Source organism: Thunnus thynnus, chromosome 12 (genome assembly GCF_963924715.1).
Source record: "Thunnus thynnus chromosome 12, fThuThy2.1, whole genome shotgun sequence".
In the NCBI taxonomy this organism is placed as follows: Eukaryota; Metazoa; Chordata; class Actinopteri; order Scombriformes; family Scombridae; genus Thunnus; species Thunnus thynnus.
Genome location: NC_089528.1, coordinates 21241442 through 21263655, shown reverse-complemented (window position 1 = coordinate 21263655; position 22214 = coordinate 21241442). Strand labels below are relative to the sequence as shown.

Sequence of the window (22214 nt, the reverse complement as noted above, 5' to 3'; positions counted from 1 at the left end):
TTTAAAGTGATGAATGTAGATCAACATTCAGTCAAACTCTGTGCACGAGTCGGGAAACGAGCGACCCAGGCAAGTCAATCTGTGCAAAATCAAGTAAATTCACATTTTTCTTGTAATTTAATTTATCATACATCTAGTAAACAAACCACTGGCTCACTGATAACTAAAGGACATGGCAGACAAGATAAACAACAAAACCTCATCATGGACCAAAATAAATCCAAAACTGTTTCTGTGATAAATCATATTAACATAGAGCATCAAACATGTGCACTACAACATAAAAGACATTGCTCAGATAAATGGAAGAAGACTAAAAATGAGTACCACTCTATGTTTTTTTTTCTGTATTCATCTCCAAATGCTGTTGTACTCACTTTATTTTGTACCATTACTTATGGTTATATTAATTACTTATATCTTTCTTGATCTGTACAGTCTTTGGTATTAAAATGAGTATCAGAGTCAGTGACAGCGTCTGTGTCAGGTCTCTGGTTGATACTGGATAGTGTGTCATCTAGTCATACAAAACACACAATGTCTGATTTGAAATCTATATTTTGTAAATAAACAATTTGTATTGTGTGTCCAGTAAATGATTGTACATTGCATAAGCAGAACAACATACAGTTTATCATTTCCACTTCTCAACATAGTATGGCAGATCCTAAAACACTTGTTTTGAACTTTTGTTGAGTGCACAAGTGAAATCAACTTGCTTCCCTCATGTTGACGTGCTGTTTGTCCCTTTTAGATGTAATCCGATCTTCTACTGAGATTCGCGGGGCTAATCAGTGGGAGAGAGAGAGAGAGAGAGAGAGAGAGAGAGAGTATGATGTTGTGATTTAAGTAACAACAAACTCTTGTACCAACAAGCATTCACTTTTCAATACTGAACTCTTTGTTACAGACATAACGCAAGTTTATTCTTACTGCAGGACATCCTCTCATTCTTCCCACATAGCCTCTCTTGGTCCAAATTATTAACTCTCTAATTCCTTTTTCCGCAGCTCCTTCCTGTAACAAAATAAGAGGAACGCATTATTTCAGACAACCTTCTTCCACTGTTTCAACATACTTGTTACACTTGTAATCTTCTAATTAACAATATAAATACTGCAAATTGAAAAGGAACTAAAACCTTTTGTTTTGCAGCAACATATTTGAAATTCACAACTAAACACTCCAATAAGAAAACACCTTGTGAATTAAGGATTTTACAACATAAGAAAGTCAGTATAACCAGCAGTGGATCTTCTTACCAGATCAAGAGACTTTTGTTGTTGATCATCTTTCACCGGAGCGGCTGCATCTGTAGAAGTGAAGGCTGTGATGAGCAGGAAAGCCTGCAGACACAACAGCACCAGTAGCACACTTTTGTCCATGGCTGATGAATTGAAGAGTTTGATACAGCTGTGAAACACAGAGGTCTTCATATACTCACTGACAACAAACCGTTTCCATGTGGACAAACAGGAGGCAACAACAGCTTCCTCTTAGATATTAATGGGTGCTCGTTATTGGAAGAGAAACAATATATTGCTTCAATTACATTAATTTAAAGCCAAATATAATGTCTTACACAGTAGGTACAACATTGAAACTCTTTTGTATTTCATTTTTGTCATGTGATTTGATTTGTCTTTATAACCATTTTTGTGACCAGCAGCATGTCCTTTAAGTTACCCACTTCTGTTAAATTATTTATTGTTTAAGTGATGATAGTCAATGTATCATGAGAGAACATCTATCTCATTTTCCTAAAAAAGGATATAAAACACAGTTTATGCAGGATGAGCCATTCAGCCGGAAGAAAGGGAACATGAAGGAAGATGTTCCTGTGATGATGCTTCTGTGGTGACAGAGGTTAGAGAAGCACAGAGTTGCAAGTTCAAGTCCTGGACTGCAGCACTTGTCTCTCCAGATTTCTGGCTTTGAGTCCTAGTAGGCCTTTATACAATACCAGAGTTATCATAACTACAAGTTTCTGACTTGTAAGCAGTATTCATGTTAACATCCAAGTTGTAAATATGACTGGGAAACTAATTTTTTATGAAAGCTCTGATATATCCAAACTAACACTTAATAATATGGTTGTGGATGAAAAACCAAATAGATATGGATGTCTCCACACATCAATGGCCTTAGCCCGCAAGTGCTCTTTCAGTGCTGCTCAGTGGCCAACAGATCAGACTGTGGGTGTATAAAGTGTGTGGAAGCCTTTTTTCATTGACGAAAATTTTCTCACGTCACAGTAGGAAAAACACAGGTGTCAATAATAAAATGATTGATGGCTGAATTCCATTTTAGCTGCAGTTTCAGGCTCCTGGTGTTGACATTTTTCACTTGTCATACCAGGACAAACACAAGTGACACTGATAACTTTAATGATGGCTCAGTTTCACTGCATCATTCATTATATCTGGGTCATGAATTTAGAAGAACTATATGGGATTCAGCCGTCATTAATGCTATAAACTGCACCTCTGCTTTTCCTTCTTTGATATGTTAAAATGTCTGCTGTGAAAACGGTCTATTGACAAGAGATTTTGACATATGAAGTTACAGAGGAAGTAGATGGTGATGCTTATGTAACCCTGATAGCCTATATAGTGTCTAAATTGTATAAAATAAGGTCTGAAGGGTTAGGCTACTATATAACAGTTCATTATATGCCATTTTATCTGACTTTTAAAAAAAAATGCAAGTAGATTTATTTATTTTATTTTATTATTTTTCAGTGTTTTCACTGATAGAAATGCTCTCTTTTGACTTGTCATGGTAGGTAAATAACAGGTGTTACTTATAACATTAATGAAGGTCCCAGAAAGCCATGACAGTGTGACAGTGAACTAGCATCTACAATACCAGGACCTTTAAACTAAAGCTGCCAAATGTAATTCAGCCATCATTCATTGTACCTGTGCTTTTCCTACTATGATGTGTGAATGTTCCGCTTTTGCCATCCCTGTATGATAGTCTGATACTGTATTTAGCCTGAATATGTCTTCCATGAAGGTGTTTGTCACAGAAGACATTTTGACATGTCATGGTGCTTTTCCTGCTGTGACATGTGAAAAGGGTAAATAACTCTGAAACTGAAGCAGCTAAATGGAATCCAGACATTGTTAATTTTATTACTGACACGTCTGCTTTTCCTACTGTGACATGTCAACATGTCCATGAAAAAGGTGTGGAGGAAAAAATGACATTAGAAGTGTACTGTATTATTATATTAATATTTTGACGATCATTAATCCAGTGTAGAAGTGTGATCAACTGATCAGTTTTGTCTTTAAGACCCTGAGATGTTTCACAACTTGTTTGTGTATAAATGAATAACTTATCTGTCAGAAAAGCAGAAATAGGAAAGTTATCTGAATTGTATCATACATGGTAACTCCAATTCTAAGAAGTGATTGCTGGAAAAGGGGAACTAAATGCAAGAACTGGAAGCTGTACAAGATGGACATGACTCATTATTAATGATTATCTTGCAGGAAGCAGATGTCTGCAGACAGGAGTGTGACTGCGCAAGAGGTGCTTGTGTTGATGGTTGTGCTGGACGGAGGCTGAAAGTATAAGATGTTTGTGTGAGCTGTTCAAGGGGCTCCTCTTGCTGCAGAGCTCAGGAGCCTGTATGCAAACGCTTTAATGATTTATTAAAGGCAGTTGGACTGCAAAAGAATACTGTGTCTTTGGTATTTAGTCGTCTTTCTCACCTAACAAGCTAATATTTCAACTGCAACAAAAGAATCCTATTCAGACTCAGACTGTAATTCTCCGTCTGTCCACCAGATGTCCTCAGCGAGTTTACTGCGCTTGTTAAAGTCACCTGCTCTCCCGACATACCTGCTGCACCCACCTGCTCCTCATTATCCCATCTAGCGTCCTTGCAGCCACCGCTCTCTGCTGGACTTTTAGTAGCTTTCCAGGCTGTATCCTGTTTTACCTGCTTGCTTTGGATTTCACAAACTCCTGCCAACCTGCCTTTATCCCTTTGGTTCTGTTTGCGGATTCATGCCTGCTAGTCCGATTAGACCAAGTAAACACAATTTTATCCTCAACTGCCTGCATGTGACTCTGTTCATGAGTCCAGTCAGAAACCACAAACACTAGTATTGTTATTTAGGCTTATCATTGTGATACAGTGACAGAGGAATCAAGATGAAGAACGCGTAAATGTGCTCGCACCTGGCGAATGATTGCGTCCTGATTCTATATACTGTTTGTTTGGAAACATAAAGATAACACTTAAAAACTACCATCATCATTATGTGCATTATAGTGCTACAATCCCCCTCTCTTGTTTACACAAATGTCCATCATTTGTCGCCTACTTTGTTGTGCCAAGCAGAGAAACACTGGAAGTTGACCCTTCCAGCTTTATCCTGATTTTCTGTTGGACACACGGATCAGAGCAGCCGGGGCGGTCTTCAGACCACATCCACCTTTTTTATAAACAGGAAAATACTTTTAAAGAAAGGTTTGAGGACTTTTGGCAACATCATTTTCTTTTATAGAGATTTGATAACAGCAGTGGCCATTTCACAGGAGGAATTCAAAACGGATTTAAAGTGTTTTTTGTTTTGTTTTGTTTTTTGTTTTGTTTTTTTTGGCTCTTTTTTGCAGCTGTGAAGGTGAACCGCTGGTCATTGTTTCAACCAACGACGACAACAGACTCAGACATCGGTAAGTCTTTAGAGCAAGATTTTCTTTTATTATAGTCTATGATATGATTTATTGTCAGTAATATAAATAGGTCTGTTCCTGTTATATCTTAGCAAATATGTATCTGTGACCACTCATAATGAATAAAGTGGTCTAACTGCATTATATACATTTATAGGCGACTGTATCACTATATTATGGCTCAGAAGTTTGTACCACCTCCCACTAAAATTAGCTCTGCCGGATTAAAAACTGCAAAAGTACTCCTTATCGCGAGTTGACAGTAAGATGAAACAGTTTTGTTGTTACTGCCTTGAGCACAGTTTGATAATCCTGAACAGTTTCCCGCTATAGATATAATATAATCTCCTCAAACCAGGAGCTCCACATCCACATGGATTCACTGCAGACACCCTGATCTGCTTCAATCATAGAAAAGTTCAACTTCATGTCTGACACACACACACACACACACACACACACACACACACACACAGAGAGAGAGAGAGAGAGAGAGAGAGAGAGAGAGAGAGAGAGAGAGAGAGAGAGATTTCATCCTCAGGAATGCTAATGCAGAAAAATGAAATCCAGGTCGGTGTTAATTCCCCCTGATTTACTTGTGTAAGTGGCTTGAAGGACGTCAAAATGAGTTTTAAGTGCTTATGGACACAGTTGTGTTCTGTATAGTGTTAAATAGGAGGGTGTTTATGTATGAGCTGCCAGGTTGAAGGCATGTAATTCAGTTCAAATGGGTAGAAATGTAGGAAAGTTTGGTTTACCATCAGTCAGCAGGACCCTGAAGGACATATTTCTGACAGTATTATATTATTGGAATATAATATGGACTCTCAGACTTGCAAATTCAGTATCTTCCTTTAGGTTGCCTCTGACAACTCATTATCGTAAGGCTGTCGTATAATCTTAATTTACTGACTTGATTTAATGATTTCTATTTGTTTTTAATGATATATATGTGGGGATGAATGTGTGTATTTGTTGTTTTTATTCTGCTTTTTGCTCCTTTTATGTCTACTTTGACCTTGTAACTGCTGGTTTTGATAAGTGTTATACAAATAAACTTTATTATTATGTTTCCATACATATATAGTCTTTTGTTAACAGGATAACAGAAGTTTAGACTTTTATATGTGGTTCATTGTTATATTAATATACCCACACTGTCTTACAAAGGTGTACTGCAGTGAAATACTGTGTTTTTTACAGGTCACAGGTCATGAGTGAAGTTTAGATTTCACTTCATTAATATTAATAAAGTTTATTAATATAGCATTTGTCACAGTGCTTTACAAACATATCACAGCATATGATAAGCCTACCTTGCATCATGCACACATAATTGCATTTCATTCATTCATTTCATTTTCCTCTTTTTTAAGATGATAACAACAAGCTGATTGGTTGGTCAGAGGGGCAACAGCTGACGGTGTGTCAACGATGGGCCGGAAGTTGGATCTGTCGGGCCTGACGGACAACGAGGCGGAGCATGTGCTGCAGGTGGTGCAGAGGGACATGAGGTTACGCAAGAAAGAGGAGGAGCGACTCAGGTGAGTTCTGAGCTACCTGGTGAATTTGAGAATTAACAATTGGACCAGTGGTTAGAAAAGACTGTTTTGTAATCAGATGGTCACAAGTTTGAGCCCTGAAACAGATAATAGCTGCATTATGAGGTGTGTGTGACCTGTCAAAGTGTTTTTGAGCTACTGGACTTCAAAGTGATTACAGAGTGATAAACACCTCAAACTCCTCGAATGACTTTACTGATTGTTTTATTTAGTTTATTAGATCAACTGATATTTAGCACATATAAAACTCCAAAAAAGGACAGAGGCATGGTAGCTGTTACTTAAACGATTGCATCAATTAGGCTGATGATGACACACTAAAACTAATCTGTTTCAACAGCAGCAACACAGAAGAACACCCAATGCTCTCAACATCATGCAAACAACTTCCTGTTTGTTGGTCTACGGTCCAACCATAGAAAGTAAAACTTCATGTGTTCAAGAGAGTCTAACAAAAACATTGTTAATATTAGATTTTTGTTTAAAGCTGCTCTAAATAATATATTTACAGTAACAAATGACTTTGTCTAATGTGGAAAGAGAAAATAATGGACTTAAATTCATCAGGTACATTAAATACATCTCCAAATTAATGCTAATGTTGCTCTGCAGCTGCTGGATGTGTAAAGAGGCAACTTTTTCTGAATGTTCAACATATTAAAGGGGACATATTACTGTTTTGTGGTTTTCTGATATTTTTATATGTTTAACATGGTCAAATTTCCAAAAGTTGAGGTTAACGTATGTAGAAATGCTCCCTGCAAGTCAAAAGCCTGCAACCTGCCCTGAACGCTTCATTTACAATGTTTTTTTCGACCTTGTCAACGAACTGACGGCGACTCATCACGCATGCCCATAAACTGCCGTCTGTTCTTCCATCTGGGCTCAAACATATACGGATGTATTTGAGAAGTTGATATTTGAGTAAGAACAAGGATGAGTAGTGAAAGCCTACTACTTTAGTTTGGTTTCATGGTTTGTTGACATGGCCTCCGGAGCCGGCATTTCTTAACCTCAGTGGAGATTTCCCATTCTGCGTCTCTGCCCTGCTCTGTGCTCCTCAAAACAACGGACAGGAAGCGACAGCCCTTTCCTGTTGCACTCAAACAAGTTTCCTCAAAACTCCTGTGGCCTTCAGATTCCACAGATTCCACAGCAATACAAAGACAGAATATGCTAATTGGGTGGGTTTGAGTCTCTGGTGTATATCAGCCTGAGTTTAGGCTGAGAGTTAGAGAAACACATAATAGTCGGAAACGATTTGTCTGCTTGTTGAGCACAAGTCAGTATTCAGAGGTTAAGAATAACATGGTTATGTCATTGCCCTTCAACTCTTTGCTTGGTTGGACTCCATCCTGCTCCTGATTCTTTCTCTCAGACTCCATCACTCTGCTTACTTTAACTGAAAATGCTTTCAGCGATCGGGGAAACCTATCAAAAGATAAGAAATTGTTTTTTAAGAGCCACTCACGCAAGATTAACTTAATGGCTGTAATTTCTTTCAGATTGACAAGAGAGGAATGCTTTAATGTGGAAACTTGGCTCAAGCCCCATATTTTGTATTTTGACCTACGTGACAATCACATAGCCAGTTTTTCACAAGTTCATACTGACTCATTTGCTGTGGTGACAGATGTTTAACAGTCCTGATATGAACTGTGAACAGAAACAAAAATATGAAGTATTGGAAAAATTATCTAAATTATGCATAAAATGCTCTAATTGGTCTTAATTAATTGTCCCAGTCCACTTAAAACATAGTTTATATACCTTCTGATAAGATAAAATATATCCATCATCCTATATTTCCTACCTGTGCGTTTATATACAGTACTTAAGGTGAGGAGGGAATTTGCAGGGATTCAGAGTTTGTTTTCAGATCAGCTGCTCTGCCAATTTCTTAGTTGTTGTTGTTGTTCTTCCTCTTAGGTGTTTGCCTTGCATGTATTTTATCATGAAAGCCATGTACCAAAAGTAAGGAGAAATAATATCATATTATTGTTCACAGTGCTGTCTGTTTTTTATGTTTTTGGTTTTTTTTATGTCAGCAATCAATTTGGTCATCCAGCCCTATGAAGATACTATTGTAAGCCTAAAATATTCTCATAATATTCCAGAATTTTATTTGCTGTCTGCCTGGATTAGTTAGTAATTCATTAATTTTGATATTAACAGTCTTTATAATTGAATCTCCTATATTAAAACACTGTGATAGACTAGTTTGAACGTTTTCTGCTATATGAATCATCAGCAGTCTTAACTTCCGCAGCCTCACATGCTACACAACACTACTGGGAACGTTCTTAATAAATGTTATTGTAAAAGTCGTATGTAAGATCTGTGTGTAAAATCTGGAAAAACCAGAAGCCGCTGAACAATTGGCTAAGCTGTTCTACTGAATCATATTTACAACTGGATGGTTTCTGGTTAAATCTCCATGTGACTGTTACTGAAAATGGGGTGTTTTCTAGTTTCTTGAACTTTGACAAATTTGGCAAGCAAGGTGTTAACATCTAATCTGGTTGTTGTTTACCAGGTATGTCTAGACGTGTGCTGAGTTGTACAAAAGAGGATATTTTACACATTCAATTTCTGTGTTTGTGGAGATCAAAATGATTTTTCTATTTTATATTTAAGTTGTTAAGTGACATGACAAACACTTTCACACCACATAATTGGTCAAGACTTCTTTAGCAGAAGTACATTTCATCAGTTAAGGTTCTCAGATACCATATCTAAGATGTAAAATCCTCATGTCATGCAGATTGTGCACGTTTCTGCTTCCTCAGTCCTCCAGTCATTAAGTGGGCTCCATCTTCATGCAGCCTCCTTTTCCAATTTCTGCACTGATATCCCCTGAGATGAAATCTAAGAGTCGCACAGAATGTCAAATAGCAACGAGTGATAGACAGGGGAGTACAGGAAAGCAGCATCTAGAGTTGAAGGTTAGAAGGAATACAGATGAGTGAGTTTGCTGCTGTTTACTTTCCTCGTAGCTCCAGCTGAACAAGAGGGTTTCTCTTTTTTCTCACGCGGAGAAGAATTATCAAATTTCGACTGAATCTTGCATCACTGGCAGCAATGTTGTAAGAGTGTCAGAAAGGTGCTGGATAACTGAAATATCTCACATATAAAACCGAACTGATATTAAGCTTGATCAAATCTGCCTTGCTCTCTAGCCTGTTGCAACAGTAGAAATACTTTAGATAATGACACCCTCTACAAAGAAAAAAGAAGATAGAGCTCAGGTTGAGAGATTAGCGAGATTTCAATGCATTTCTTACATCTGTTAGCCAACAGGGAGAATGTTGAGCAGAGAACAGGCTTTGAAACACTTTAACACTCAGATCTAATTATTTTATGTAGGTTATTTTAATAACCCGGCTTAACTAACATATTAATCACACCTTCTTAGTGTTCGTACGTATTTATTGTAATCTGTATTTACATTCTCAAGTAATCCCATGTAATCTTGTTATAAATTGTGAGATTACTTTAAGAAAGAACATAGTAATTAGTTCTTAGGTCTCTGAACTAAGGCCGTGCTCAGTAGTTACATATATAGGAATGTATATGCATGTATTTACATGTTGTAGATCTCAATTACACATATAAAACACATCTTATATCCAGTATCTAATTTGATGAACCCTTTGTGAAACATTAAATTTGTTATTCCTGATGAATTTCAACAGGCCGTGTTGAATTTGCTCTAAAATGTTGGGACACTGATCGTGGACAGCTGTCAGACTGTGTTTATGTTGTAAACTGTTCCAGCAGAATAACAAGTTCTTTGGAAAAAGCCCCAGGAGCCGGCTCACTGCCACCGCACCTGATGATTTGGGGATTGCTGGCTTGTGATTCTCTGTAGTGTCACCCGCCCACACACAGAACACACAGTCAGCACAGATACACACACACACACACACACACACACACATGCAGAGTCTTAGTGTCAGTGCTAATCCTGGCTGATTGAGACAGCGAGTCTGTGGAAGTGAAGTTGTGTTCAGTGTTAGAGAAAGATGACCGCATCACTGTATCAGGAAAGAAATGATAAGACAGCAAGAGGCAGCTTGATATGTTTCTTAAATCTTCTGCAATTATTTATGTAGATAATTACTCAGCAATTATTATGCTAAGTGCTTTGTGGATTTCCAAAATGGCCAGTGTCAAATAACTTCAATGTGCACACCATGAATCATGCACTTGATTATTAATATACAATAAGAAATTCAACTAAAATAGAAAAATGAACCAATTAACTGAGCAAACCTCTTTTATTATCATCTCTATTTTTACAGTAACAGTCGTATTGGATTTCATTTTTATTTCAGTTTCCATAGTCTCTGTCATAGTTGTATCATCAGTCGAATCAAACCAATAACATAATATACCCCGAGCATATCATAGCAGAACATATGTCAGTTTCACATGATGCCTTCTGTTCATGTTTTTCTTATGTAGAGATATCATGTTTTTTGTATTATGTCAATCACAATCTTTCATGTTACTTAATCCAGGCTTCAAAAATATTTTGAACAAAGATTCAATAACACACAAACACGTCCGGTAGATACTTTTACAACAATCAAAACATGAAGTAGTTCTAATTGGATACAACTGAACACTAAGGACATGCTTTACCCTCTAATCATTATCAAACAAAACAAACTGTCATCCTTATACACCTAAGTCACCCTCAGCAGGTGACACTGTTCTTACTGATCTTGATTTGTTTTATTAATTAACTCTCAGTTCAACTCAAATAACATTAGATACCAGAGCGCATTCAACCACAGTCTAAGTATGAATGCCCTCTACTGTTCAAAAGCAGCACAGCAAGTATATTTTCTTGGCAAGAAACTACATTGTGCATAATAAATAATAAAACTATCATCTTCCTAAAGCAAAAGAAAACAGATCCCTGCTAAAATCTTTCAAAACAAGAAAAATTAATTACAATATACATTAGGGGGTGTCACATCTTCTTATCACCAAGAAACAGACTTTTTGTGAAGATTATTGCAGCTCAATCTGAGCTCAATCCTTTCCTCGCTTCTTCTCTTTTTTTGCCTGAAGCGAGAAAGTTCTTTTAGACGAGGATGTGCTGAGCTACTTTACAGATTTTGTGAATTATTGTGCTGACGAACATTGTCAGTGTATGTTCCATGTCATTATAATTATTTAAATGAATGAGATATTTAATGGTTGCCGTTGTTGCTGTCAGTTGTAGGTGCATTTCTGCATTTTCAGAGGTGCGTTTACACATCTCCATGTGTTTCTGCACGTTACTTTACTGTCTTGCATCTTGCTGTGAGTATCTTACTGTGACTGTGTGTATCTGTGTACGTTCTGTCTCAGTTATTTATGTCGCCCACTGAGGTTCAGTAATGGACTGTGCTGCTGTAGTGAGAGGGCAGCCGTCTCTCTGTCAGACAGGCATCTGAGGGACACTGTTAAATTTTTATAGTTTGAGAGTTACAGAAACCAAACCTGGGTTCATTTTCAAGAGGTGTGGCTTTGATTAGGGACTTCTAAGTCATATAGTGTGTTATTTAGTTACATACTCATTGTTCAATATTTCCAGATTCATTTTTTTGTGATTATCAGTGTATCTCATCTCCTTTCAGGTATTTGTAACCTTTTCTCTACCTTGCTCTCCACTTTTCTTTCCGTGTAAAGTGCTCTCTCTGTTTCATCAAGATTACAGAGTTCACCAAGTTTCCAATTTGGGTAATTTGGGGTGCAGGAAAACTATCTGTATGTGCAAATAAATGTTAAATGTTTGATTCATCAGATTTCTTTTTTTTTTTCTTTGAATTTTTGCAAACATGAGAAACCTGAATCCAAGGGTCAAAGTTTATTCTTGACCTCAGAAACACCAGACAGAACAATATCAGCATGAAGCATTCAGTACCATTTGTGGTGTTTTCAATTAGGGCTGCAACGATTAGTCGATTAATTGATTAGTCAGTCGATAGAAAATTAATCATCAACTATTTAATAATGATAGAATAATAATTTTAGTCATTTTTTAAGCAAAATGCCAAATATTCAGTGGTTGCAGCCTCTCAAATGTGAGAATTTGAAGCTTTTCTGTGTCATAGATGATAGTAATCTGAATATCTTTTGGATTGTGGACTGTTTGAACATTTGACATTTGAAGATGTCAGTTTGAGCTTTAAGAAATTATGAGCAGGCATTTTTCTCCATTTTCTGACATTTTGTAGACAAAACGCTTTATCAATTAATTGAAAAATAATCAGCAGATTAATTGATAATGAAAATAATCGTTGGTTAGCTCTACTTTTGATCACATCTCATGACCTTCATATGAACTTTGCCCAATCGTCATGGAGTTGTAGATGTTCATGTCCCATTTTTTAAGGACTTCTCTAGCCTGCTCAGACCTCTGAATCTCAAGCTTCGTTGGAGGGATTAAGTATAGGAATGTGATCTTTCTTCATAACTAGCTACCTAGCTACATTCATGAAAAATGATGAAAAGCGTGGATGAGGAGAGCGCAGCTGTTCAAATTGCTGTAAGTCCATGTACAGAAATAACTCTTAAAGTCAAACAGCAGTTACAGTGTCTTTATCCTCTGTGATGTGACGTATGTGGGTGGGGTATTACTATGCAAGGGATTTAAATCAAATCCTACAGATTTGTTTTGATCACTTGAATGGGCGTGGCTTCATGAATGCAGAGCGTTTCAGTGCTGTAGAGAACTGTCGGCCTCCATGCACACCTCCCTCACCTGCGCTGTTGAAGTCAGGAGGAAGAGGATGAGGGAGAAATGAATAACAGCACAATCACACACACACACCTGCTCTGCATGCTACACCCACAAGCTAACTGACAAGTGCAGTCTTATAGAGCCACACTAGACAAAATAACCCCGTCACACCAACAACAAATCAGCCAGCATGAACACAATGTGACAGGCTGAATGAATTAAGTGAAACCAAGCAAAGCTGACAGTTCAGTTTGACTGTCAGGCGAGGATTTTTTTACATAAAAGCTGAGGTTCAACATTATGAAATATGATCAAAAGCTCCAGAACAGCTACTAACTGGACCTTCTTTAATAATAATAATAAATGTTCACAATACTCTGACATTGGTAGTCATATAAACAGAAGAGCTGCCGGTGCTGTCGAGGAAAACACACCAATGTATTATTCACCACAGCCGCCTCCTTTAACCTTTACATGAGCGCAGCAGGCAGCATTTAAATGAACATGTAATGATAAGTGCTCTGTTTTAAATATTTAATCAGACATTTATGAATGAGAATTTCACTCTGATAACATTGTGAAGACATTTCACCACCTTGAAATGAATGATGTGCATTAAGGCAGATGTGGCTGCTTTTTTTTTTTTTCAATCATCATTTACCTTTTAACGATGTATAGATTATGATGAGATGAAATGACCGACTTTGTGAAACCACTTTAATTTCTGTTCCATTTTCATTAAAAGGAGGCAGAGGATCAGTGTGAATGTGTGTGTTTATGTCCTCATTGTAATCCCATTTGACACAGTAAGCCCACGACTGCTGCTTTATCCACAGAGATGAGCTATATCTTCCCCTTCTCATCCTACTCCCAGTCACTCATACAACCTGATTTAAATATTCTCAGCCTTTTTTTAAAAAAAAAAAACAAACATTTTCTACCACACACGCATAAATTCCCAGGTTCACTTCCTTCTCTCTCTAACCATCTCTTCTCTCCCCCTCTCTTCATCCCTTCTTTCCCTCTCATCCCTCCCCACCCCCCCCCCACCCCTCCTCCCCACAGTGAACTGAAGCAGGAGCTCGACGAGGAGGGCAGTCGCTGCCTCCTGCTGTCACGGCAGAGTTGCTTCAACCGGCGCTGCTGCATCCGCTGCTGCGCACCCTTCACCTTCCTGCTCAACCCCAAGCGCCAGTGCCGTGACTGCCTCTACAACGTCTGTAAGGCCTGCCGGGTCTACAACAAGCGGGACAAAGCCTGGCTCTGCTCCGCCTGCCAGAAGAGCAGGTAAGGTTGGCGGTGGTGGATGATAGTGGGGTGATTCAGATAGTGTGTTTTGTGTGTATTAAGTAAAAAGAGGCTAAGTTAAGGATGAGAGTCTAACAGTGACATCAAAGGTTATTAAGGTCTTAACTCTGCTGTGGGAGATATGGATTTAGCACTTATTACACACAACATAGTCACTAAGATACAGCACAGGATAAAGTCTGTCACTGGCTGGAATATTTGCACTCAGCCTGACATAACATGGCAGAGAGAAGGAGAGAGATGACTAAACTCAGCAGGTTAAAGTGTTGACGATGTGAAGATGTGAAGCAACAAGAAATGTATGCCTTTCGTTATCTGCATGAGGTGTTGAATGCAGCATCTCGGTTTCATATTACTGAAACCTGCGATGTGTAATTGCAAATCATTTTAAATATATGTTTGATTTATTGCTTTTCTGTGTTTTTGTGGTCAGTTCATGTTTTAACAACTCAGGATGACATTTGTTAATTGAGGGAAATCCTTAGTTTACTAAATTCATGACCATTTCAAAACCTATTGGATCAATTGGAAAATGTGTTGTTTTCCTACATGAAAAGATGACATTTTGGAGAGTCAACATTTTCTCTGAAAAGATAAGGCTGGTGCTATTTTATGTCCCTTAAGGTGGGGTTATGCTCAGAATGAACTAGTTACTGTAGTACGATATGTTGTCGTGCCGTGAAACAGAGAGGAGAGGGATACGCAGTAACTGTTCAAACAGCACACACCTTCAGACAATCTTTTCTCTGAAGGCTTTAATGTCGTTTGTACAGTTGAAAAGTGACAGGTGTAAGTCTTTGAAGAATAAAAAAAGAGAGAGAATGTCAAACCCTGCTTAGTTTCACACCTCCACACATCTGGCCTATTGCTGTGTGAAGTGGTGCGTGACTGTCTGATTGTCAGTTTCAGAAAGTTACAGAAATTCTCAGATGCAACATCTGACATCAGAAAGGTTTCTCACATTCTATCATTAAATACGCACTTACTGGCTTACTAGCAGCTTTATTGACAACAAATCCCTTGAAAATACCAAAAATGAACAATGCATCAGTTTGTCTCTCAACACTTCACTGCCCTGCCTGGTGCACTAAACCCTCAAGCCCATTTGTTCCTTCTGAAGGTGTAATTTTCTTAAACTGGCTCAAAGTGAAATAGTTTCATCTTTAGAAAAAAATCTGAGTAATTCCCTTATACAGCTGGGCACTTTAGCAAAAGTTACTCAAACAGGAGTAAATTGTGTATTTTTAGGGGACTATTTCCATTCATGACTTAATATATTTGGTGCTCTAGTGAGTCACAGAGGACTAAGATGTATCAGGCTCTGGATACACAAAAATATTTATTAGTAGGATCAATTCATTACTAGTTTTGGTCTTTCCATGGAATTTATTGACAATAAAAAATATAATACATTGCCAGACTTATCCTTTAAAAACTACAATATATGCATGATACACAATACCATATATTAAATATATTGTATACTGTATTTGAAGATTATTTCAAATTCAAGTCTATTCTCTTAACCCACTTAGCCTGATCTGGATCAGGGTTGCTGGAGTAAATGCCAGCAGCATGCACTGGGCACTGGGGTACACCCTGTGCAGTCGTCACAATCACAATCACACCTTTTTAACTTTCAAATTCACCTGAGAACCTGGAGGAAATTCGTGCAGATGCAAGAAAACACGGGATCTTCTTGCTGTGAGGTGCTAAAATTACCAACTGAGCCTCAAAACACTTTGATAAAATTTCAAAACCTAAAATTCATGATTCAGTGCTTATAAAACAAATGATGCTTTCTACTAGAAATTACAGTAATAACTTCTAGTAAAAATTTTCATAAGGCTTTTTACTACCATCTTAACTATGATCTATTGTAAATGATGCAGGTGTCTATGCCCCGAAGAAAGATTTTTTTTATATATTATGCGTAGAAGATAATAACTTATGTGCATAACATTATAACTTGATAACAACAAGATTCATTAAAAAAATATAATCTCCTGGGACTTTGGTGTCTCTGTAAACTTCAGTTTTTTTAATTGGTGGATATCTGACACCACTGCAGGAGACACTAGGAGTCTACCTGTGTCACCTCCACCTCCCGTCAACACACTTACACTCAGCACTCAGCACTCAGCTCCCCATCACACTGCAACTCGACCGCAACTCGACCACAGTGAACAGATGGTAACTCATTAAACATGCTGACATGAATATCTCTGAAATATCCTACACCTGTCATTCCTCAGCATTCAGTTTAATTCTAGTTCATTTTAATCTTAATAGGAAACTTGAAGATGAGACATTAATCTCACTGTGATAATACACCTGTTAAGTTAGTAATTTAAAGAACTTCAGTAAGTGCATTTATATCATGATGGTTTATCCCTAAAATAAATCAAAGTTTGAAATATTGGATTCTTTCTGGTTTACAAACCTGATTAAAATTGAAATCCACTTTGTGTAAAAATATTTTATTAGTTTTTAGCATCTTCCATGTTATTCTGATGGCATCGTTTATAGAAATCTTCCAGTAAAATTTTGATGTGTTGGTTTCATTTCCTTTATGTATTGGCGGCATGCGCTGCTGTATGCCACTGTGCCTTTAATATTAACATGGTGCACCAAAGTCAAAAGAAACTTTCAATTTCAACACATAGTGGCTTTAAATTTCATATATTTATTTCATATATTTATTTAACTAAACCTTTTCCTTAAGACCTTTCCTTTTTGCTTATGTCTGTAAGGTTTAAGATTGATTACTTTTTCAACTGCTGTCTGCTTGTCTCTCTCTCTCTGTCAGGTTATTAAAGACACAGTCACTTGAGTGGTTCTACACTAATGTGAAGACGCGCTTCAAGAGGTTTGGCAGTGCCAAAGTGCTGAAGACTCTTTACAGGAAGCACTTGGTGGAGCACAGTGCGCTCGCAGAGCTGACTGGTAAACTACTCTGTTCATTAGTGATGCTGCTAAAACCTGTTTGCATTAGTTTTGGTAATATGATGATTGTTACAGGTTCAGCACCAATTTAAGTATTTTACATTAATGATGGCTTGGCATTTAGGGTAAACCTGTACAGAACAAAAACAGAAAACAAACAACAAAGAATCAACTCTCAGAGTGCTTAACTTGTCTTATGTAACACATTTTGGGAATATTTGTGGCAAAACATCTGAAAGGGTACTGAAATCCTGTATATGACCGGGTCAGGTCTGCAAACTTAATCCCACACTGAATGCTGTAAAGGGATTACTTTAGGGAGAATTTACTGTCATTAAAAATGATGGTGTGTATATGAGAATGTGTCTAATTCAACCACAGTATGAGCATGATTTTGTGTGTGGAAGTTTCAGTGTATCTGCATGATTTTTGTTGTTTCATATCTCAAAGCAGTGAAGAACAGGAAGTTAGGAAGAGAGCGAAACAGGATTAAGGTCTTGCTTTGCTTTCATCTCACATAACTTCAGCAGATTACTCTGACTGGCTGCCAGACTTCAGTCTTTTTTTACATTTGTTTGCTTCCTTCCCATCATCACTCAGCAGGGAGTCAGTGCTGCTGTATTTGGGTTTTATTATACAATATAAAAGTGTGTCTGTGTGTATGAATGGTAGATGCATACTGTATGTAAACTTCACCAGTGCTGTTAGAAAATATACCTTTTATTTCAACTTGAATTAGAAGTTCAAACTTCATTTACCATAAATTTTCTTCTTTTTTTAAAAGAACCTACAGAACCTGTCAAAATCCAGTATAGAGTATAATCCAGTAGAGCTGCAACATAGTCGATTAATCAATTAAACAGTAGAAAATGAATCAGCAACTATTTTAATAATTGAATAATCATTTTTAGTGATTTTTTTTTTTAAGCAAATATGCCAAACATACTGTGGTTGCAGTTTCTCAAATGTGAGAATTTGAAGCTTTTCTGTGTCATACATGATAGTAAACTGAATATCTTTGGATTTTGGACTTTTGATTTGACAAATCAAAACATATGAAGATGTCAGCTTGAGCTTAAGAAATTATAACAGGCTTTTTCCCCCCATTTTCTTACATTTTATAGACAAAATGCTAACATGTGTTTATACTAAACACAAAATGCAGCTGACATGTTACTTTGAGTTTAAGTATGTTGTAATGTCATTAGCTTTGCAGGTATTTGTTCATATACAAGTATTGGACAAACTGATATGATGTTGACATGATGATGGCGCTAGAAGAAAAGTTAAGGGATCATCAGTGTGATAACAATTCATCCTGAGGGGGACATGAATATGTGTACCATCTTTAATGGCAAAACATCCGATAGTTGTTGAGACATTTCAATTAGAACCACAAATGTCAATCTCATGATGGCGCTAGAGAAAAAGTCAGGGATCATCTAAGTCATAAGCTTTCATCCTTTGGGGACCATGAATGTCTGTACAAACTTTCATGGCAATCCTCTGGTAGTTGTTGAGATATTTCAGTCTGGACTAAAATGCTGGACCGACCGCCAGACCATTGCCATCCATTCTACCCTCATGGCTAAAAACATGAATTTCTAAGTATCTTAGGCCAGCATTATTTTTGTTTTGCTATTATCTTATAGTTTGACATCACCAGGCAAAGTCTAAATGTATCTGTTTCAGTCTTATTTCATTCATTGTGTCTAGTAGTAGCTTTCTGCACAGCTTAATGTGAAGCGTGTGGCACAAATACACACATACATGTGGGCCAAGGTTGGGAGCTTTACTGGAGCTAACCATGCTGAAAATGTATTTATCGTGCTATACAGCACTTTGAATAAAAGTCTTCACCGGCAGCATATGCTACACTGGGGACCAGTGTAGTTCAGGCGGAGGCGTGTATCTCCGGGCCGTTAGTTCAGAGTCTCTGATCTGATTGAACAGACAAGGGATTTCAGAGCATTATGCATGTTTTGTGGAGGAGAGGTCGCTGGCTGCAGATGATGCAGAACTGTGACCCTCGTGGGAGGGGGACTCATGCGGGCTGATGTCAGGCCACCGCTCATCTTCTCTTTCTGGTTTAGGTAGCTCTGTTTTCATTTTCCACTCACACGCACACTCTTAGCACACACTGTATCATACATTATAATTTGTTTATGACTGACCCGCACTGGATATTCAGCTGTATTTATCCTGCCACCATATCCGATCTGCATAGTCTGACTCATGGAAGACCTCGCTACTGTTACTTTGCATATGAACAATGTGAGCTGCATGAATAGCATCAGAATTAATAGAGCTGACATTTGGGAGCTAAAAGCTGTGGGTATAGGCATCATCTTGTCTTTGTGTAGCAGTGAAACATTTCCCCTCAAGACTCCAACACAGCCCAGTGACTCAACAGCGCTCGGAGACATTCCCCTCTAAAGAGTAGAGCAGAAGAACAAAGTGACCCTCAGGAGAAGAGAAAATGGGCACGAGAACACATACAGACAGTCTAGTAAAAGTCACAACTGTGTGATGCATCATGCATATTACATGCCGATTTTAATGTAGTAATATGGAAAGCAATGCCAATAGTCGGAATGATGGCATTCACAAGTATAGAAACGTAATATACACTCACTGAGCACTTTATTAGGAACATCTGTGCAATCTAATGCAATCCAATACAAACAAAGCTGATATATTCTCAGTTTTTGTTAATATTGTCAGAAAGGTGATAATTCTACTTTGTTTTTGAGGTTGTAGTGGGTGGTGGTGGTGTTACTAGGGTGCATTATATTGAAAAGTGTTCCTAATATTTTGCTCCCCACATGTATGTCAATGGGGTGGATAAAATATTACAGACACTTTTCAAGGAAATTACAGCAACATACAGGAAGTAATGAATTATAATTATAATTCTACATCACCCAGAATCCATCTTTTTTCAAGTGCATCCTACATATTTCTTATTTTGTGAGTCAATTCTTCTTGAATTGTGCTTTTTCATCTTGTTAAATCTGGGTGTGTCGGCTTTTTTCCATCTTCTTGTAAGAATTTGAAATTACATTTTTTTAATCCTCTTGATGATCTCATTGGGATTGCATTGGTATTTTTAGATAATTTTCAAAGTTGCTTCTGCTGATTCGAAATTTCCAGTTTTCTTGAGGACCTTTGGTGAAAATCAGATAATCGTAGCTTATTTTTTAGAGTTAACCTGCCGTCATATACATTTAGTATACACATTACATCAGGATTATATTTCTATGCAGATACAGTTTGTGAACCACCGTTAGTTCACCTTCGTGAGAGTCTCATGGTGCCTTTAGGGTTACAATGACCTTTAGCTGCTGTAGTTGAGGCAACTGTGTCGGTCATGAGTGTTTTTTTTCATGTCCCTTTGCTGGGGCCAAATGTGCCATGACTCTTTAGATGTTGTAACACAGATGTTGCACACACATCTACCAGGGGACACAAAATTAATATTCCAGCCACTGAAATACAAATACAGATTCTCAGTTTGTCTCATGTCGTTGAATTCATGCCTGCCTATAGGGTTTTAGCAGTGAAAGGGCTCTCAGAATCAAAGAGTGCTCTCTGCATTTTCAAAATAATCTAGTTCATATCACTTAAGTCCACTTTTTGCCCCTTAAAATGATTGGAAGTGACCCTGTGTACTTCTGAACCAGCGCCTGCTGCACACAGATCAGGTCGCCTGGTAATACCACACACGAGGCTGCTCTAATGCACTTATATAACCACAAATGGCTGCATTGTTGCATGAATATTTGCACAACGTGAAAACAGCTCAAGGCTCAGAGTTGGAAGGGGAAACTGTCTACAGTAGGACTGAGCTCCCTCACACCCTAAAAGACTGCTGCTCAGTCATCAACTCTGAAACCTAGTCATGAATTTAAAATGTAATTTCCCATAATTAAAGGCAAAGATACATGAGATACATTTCCCAGCTATTCTTCTTTGTTGTTGTTGTTTTTGGTTAAATTATCACATTAGTTCTTATTTTTTGACCCACTAAATGAAGGTAAAAATCCTTTCACAAATGATATGCAAGAAAAAAACATCATCACAGGGACATTTCAAATTTCTGCATGAATGAAAACAGTATTTATGATGAGACTGTACTTGACATGTACTATAATAGTGTAACTAATGTGTGTAAAAGTAATTCTTATCATTGCTATGAGATTTTACTATTAAAGGAGAATATATACTGTTAATAGTTGGTAAACTGATGCCATATGTTACATTAGTGAGAAGAGAGACAGGACACAATTTCCTTTTTGTTGACTGTACTGTATCTGCTTTTTCACATCCATGTTGACATCTGTCTTTATGTGTGTGTGTGTGTATGCGCGTGCATGCAGAGGGCAGCGCCTACGAGGAGAGCATCTGCAATGAGGGCAGCGTCTGTGGGAGCGACTCAACCTTCTACAGACAAACTGAAGGTGTGAATGTGTTTTATAACTGTTTCACTGTTCCTTGGATTTTGTAAAGTCACCCTTTGATATAAAGCAGTTTAATACAGTAAGGTTTATTATTGCTGTGTCACACTAAACATTTAACCATCCAAATGGAAATACAAGACACCGCTATACATTGAATATCAAAAATAAAACATTGCCATTAATACATATACAAAACCAAAATTAAAAACATCAGTTTTAACATTATGTATACTTCTACATCCTGTAAATATTATATGTTTATGACCTATTTTCATTGGAAAATTTCAAATACATTTTGCACTGAACAGCAGAAGAAAGAAATGAAATACTACTGACTAACTCACTGACTTAGATGTATCGTTTCTGAACAGCCAACTCTGTTTTTTGTGCATCATATATGTAAACCACATACTTCAGTATTGACAGAGGTTATAGTGGCAGAAATGCTCAAGTCTCTTTTTAAAAGAACCTTCTTCTGAGGACAAAATGATCCTCTGTAATGGCAAC

The 22214-nt window shown here is 37.5% G+C and overlaps 1 protein-coding gene and 1 long non-coding RNA gene across 5 annotated transcripts in view; one reads left to right on the top strand and one right to left on the bottom strand.

The window, feature by feature from the left end:
• Nucleotides 1–49: 49 nt before the first annotated feature.
• On the bottom strand, nucleotides 50–1833 carry LOC137193431 (uncharacterized). Its single transcript, XR_010930822.1, has 3 exons — nucleotides 1263–1833; nucleotides 934–1017; nucleotides 50–787 (listed from the first exon to the last, which is right to left on the bottom strand). It is a non-coding gene; the product is annotated as an uncharacterized lncRNA (long non-coding RNA).
• A 2006-nt stretch (nucleotides 1834–3839) lies between these two features.
• myripa (myosin VIIA and Rab interacting protein a) overlaps nucleotides 3840–22214 on the top strand; it is a 31099-nt gene continuing 12724 nt past the window's right edge. For 2 of the 4 annotated variants that reach the window (XM_067606290.1, XM_067606287.1), the window contains exons 1-7: nucleotides 3841–4045; nucleotides 4358–4486; nucleotides 4633–4692; nucleotides 6069–6236; nucleotides 14059–14280; nucleotides 17111–17247; nucleotides 21627–21707. In XM_067606290.1, coding sequence (XP_067462391.1) covers nucleotides 6127–6236; nucleotides 14059–14280; nucleotides 17111–17247; nucleotides 21627–21707 — 550 coding nt within the window. In that variant the 5' untranslated portion in view covers nucleotides 3841–4045; nucleotides 4358–4486; nucleotides 4633–4692; nucleotides 6069–6126. Of the gene's footprint in view, nucleotides 4046–4357; nucleotides 4487–4632; nucleotides 4693–6068; nucleotides 6237–14058; nucleotides 14281–17110; nucleotides 17248–21626; nucleotides 21708–22214 lie in introns of all 4 variants that reach the window. The other 2 variants (XM_067606289.1, XM_067606288.1) reach the window with 2 other exon arrangements.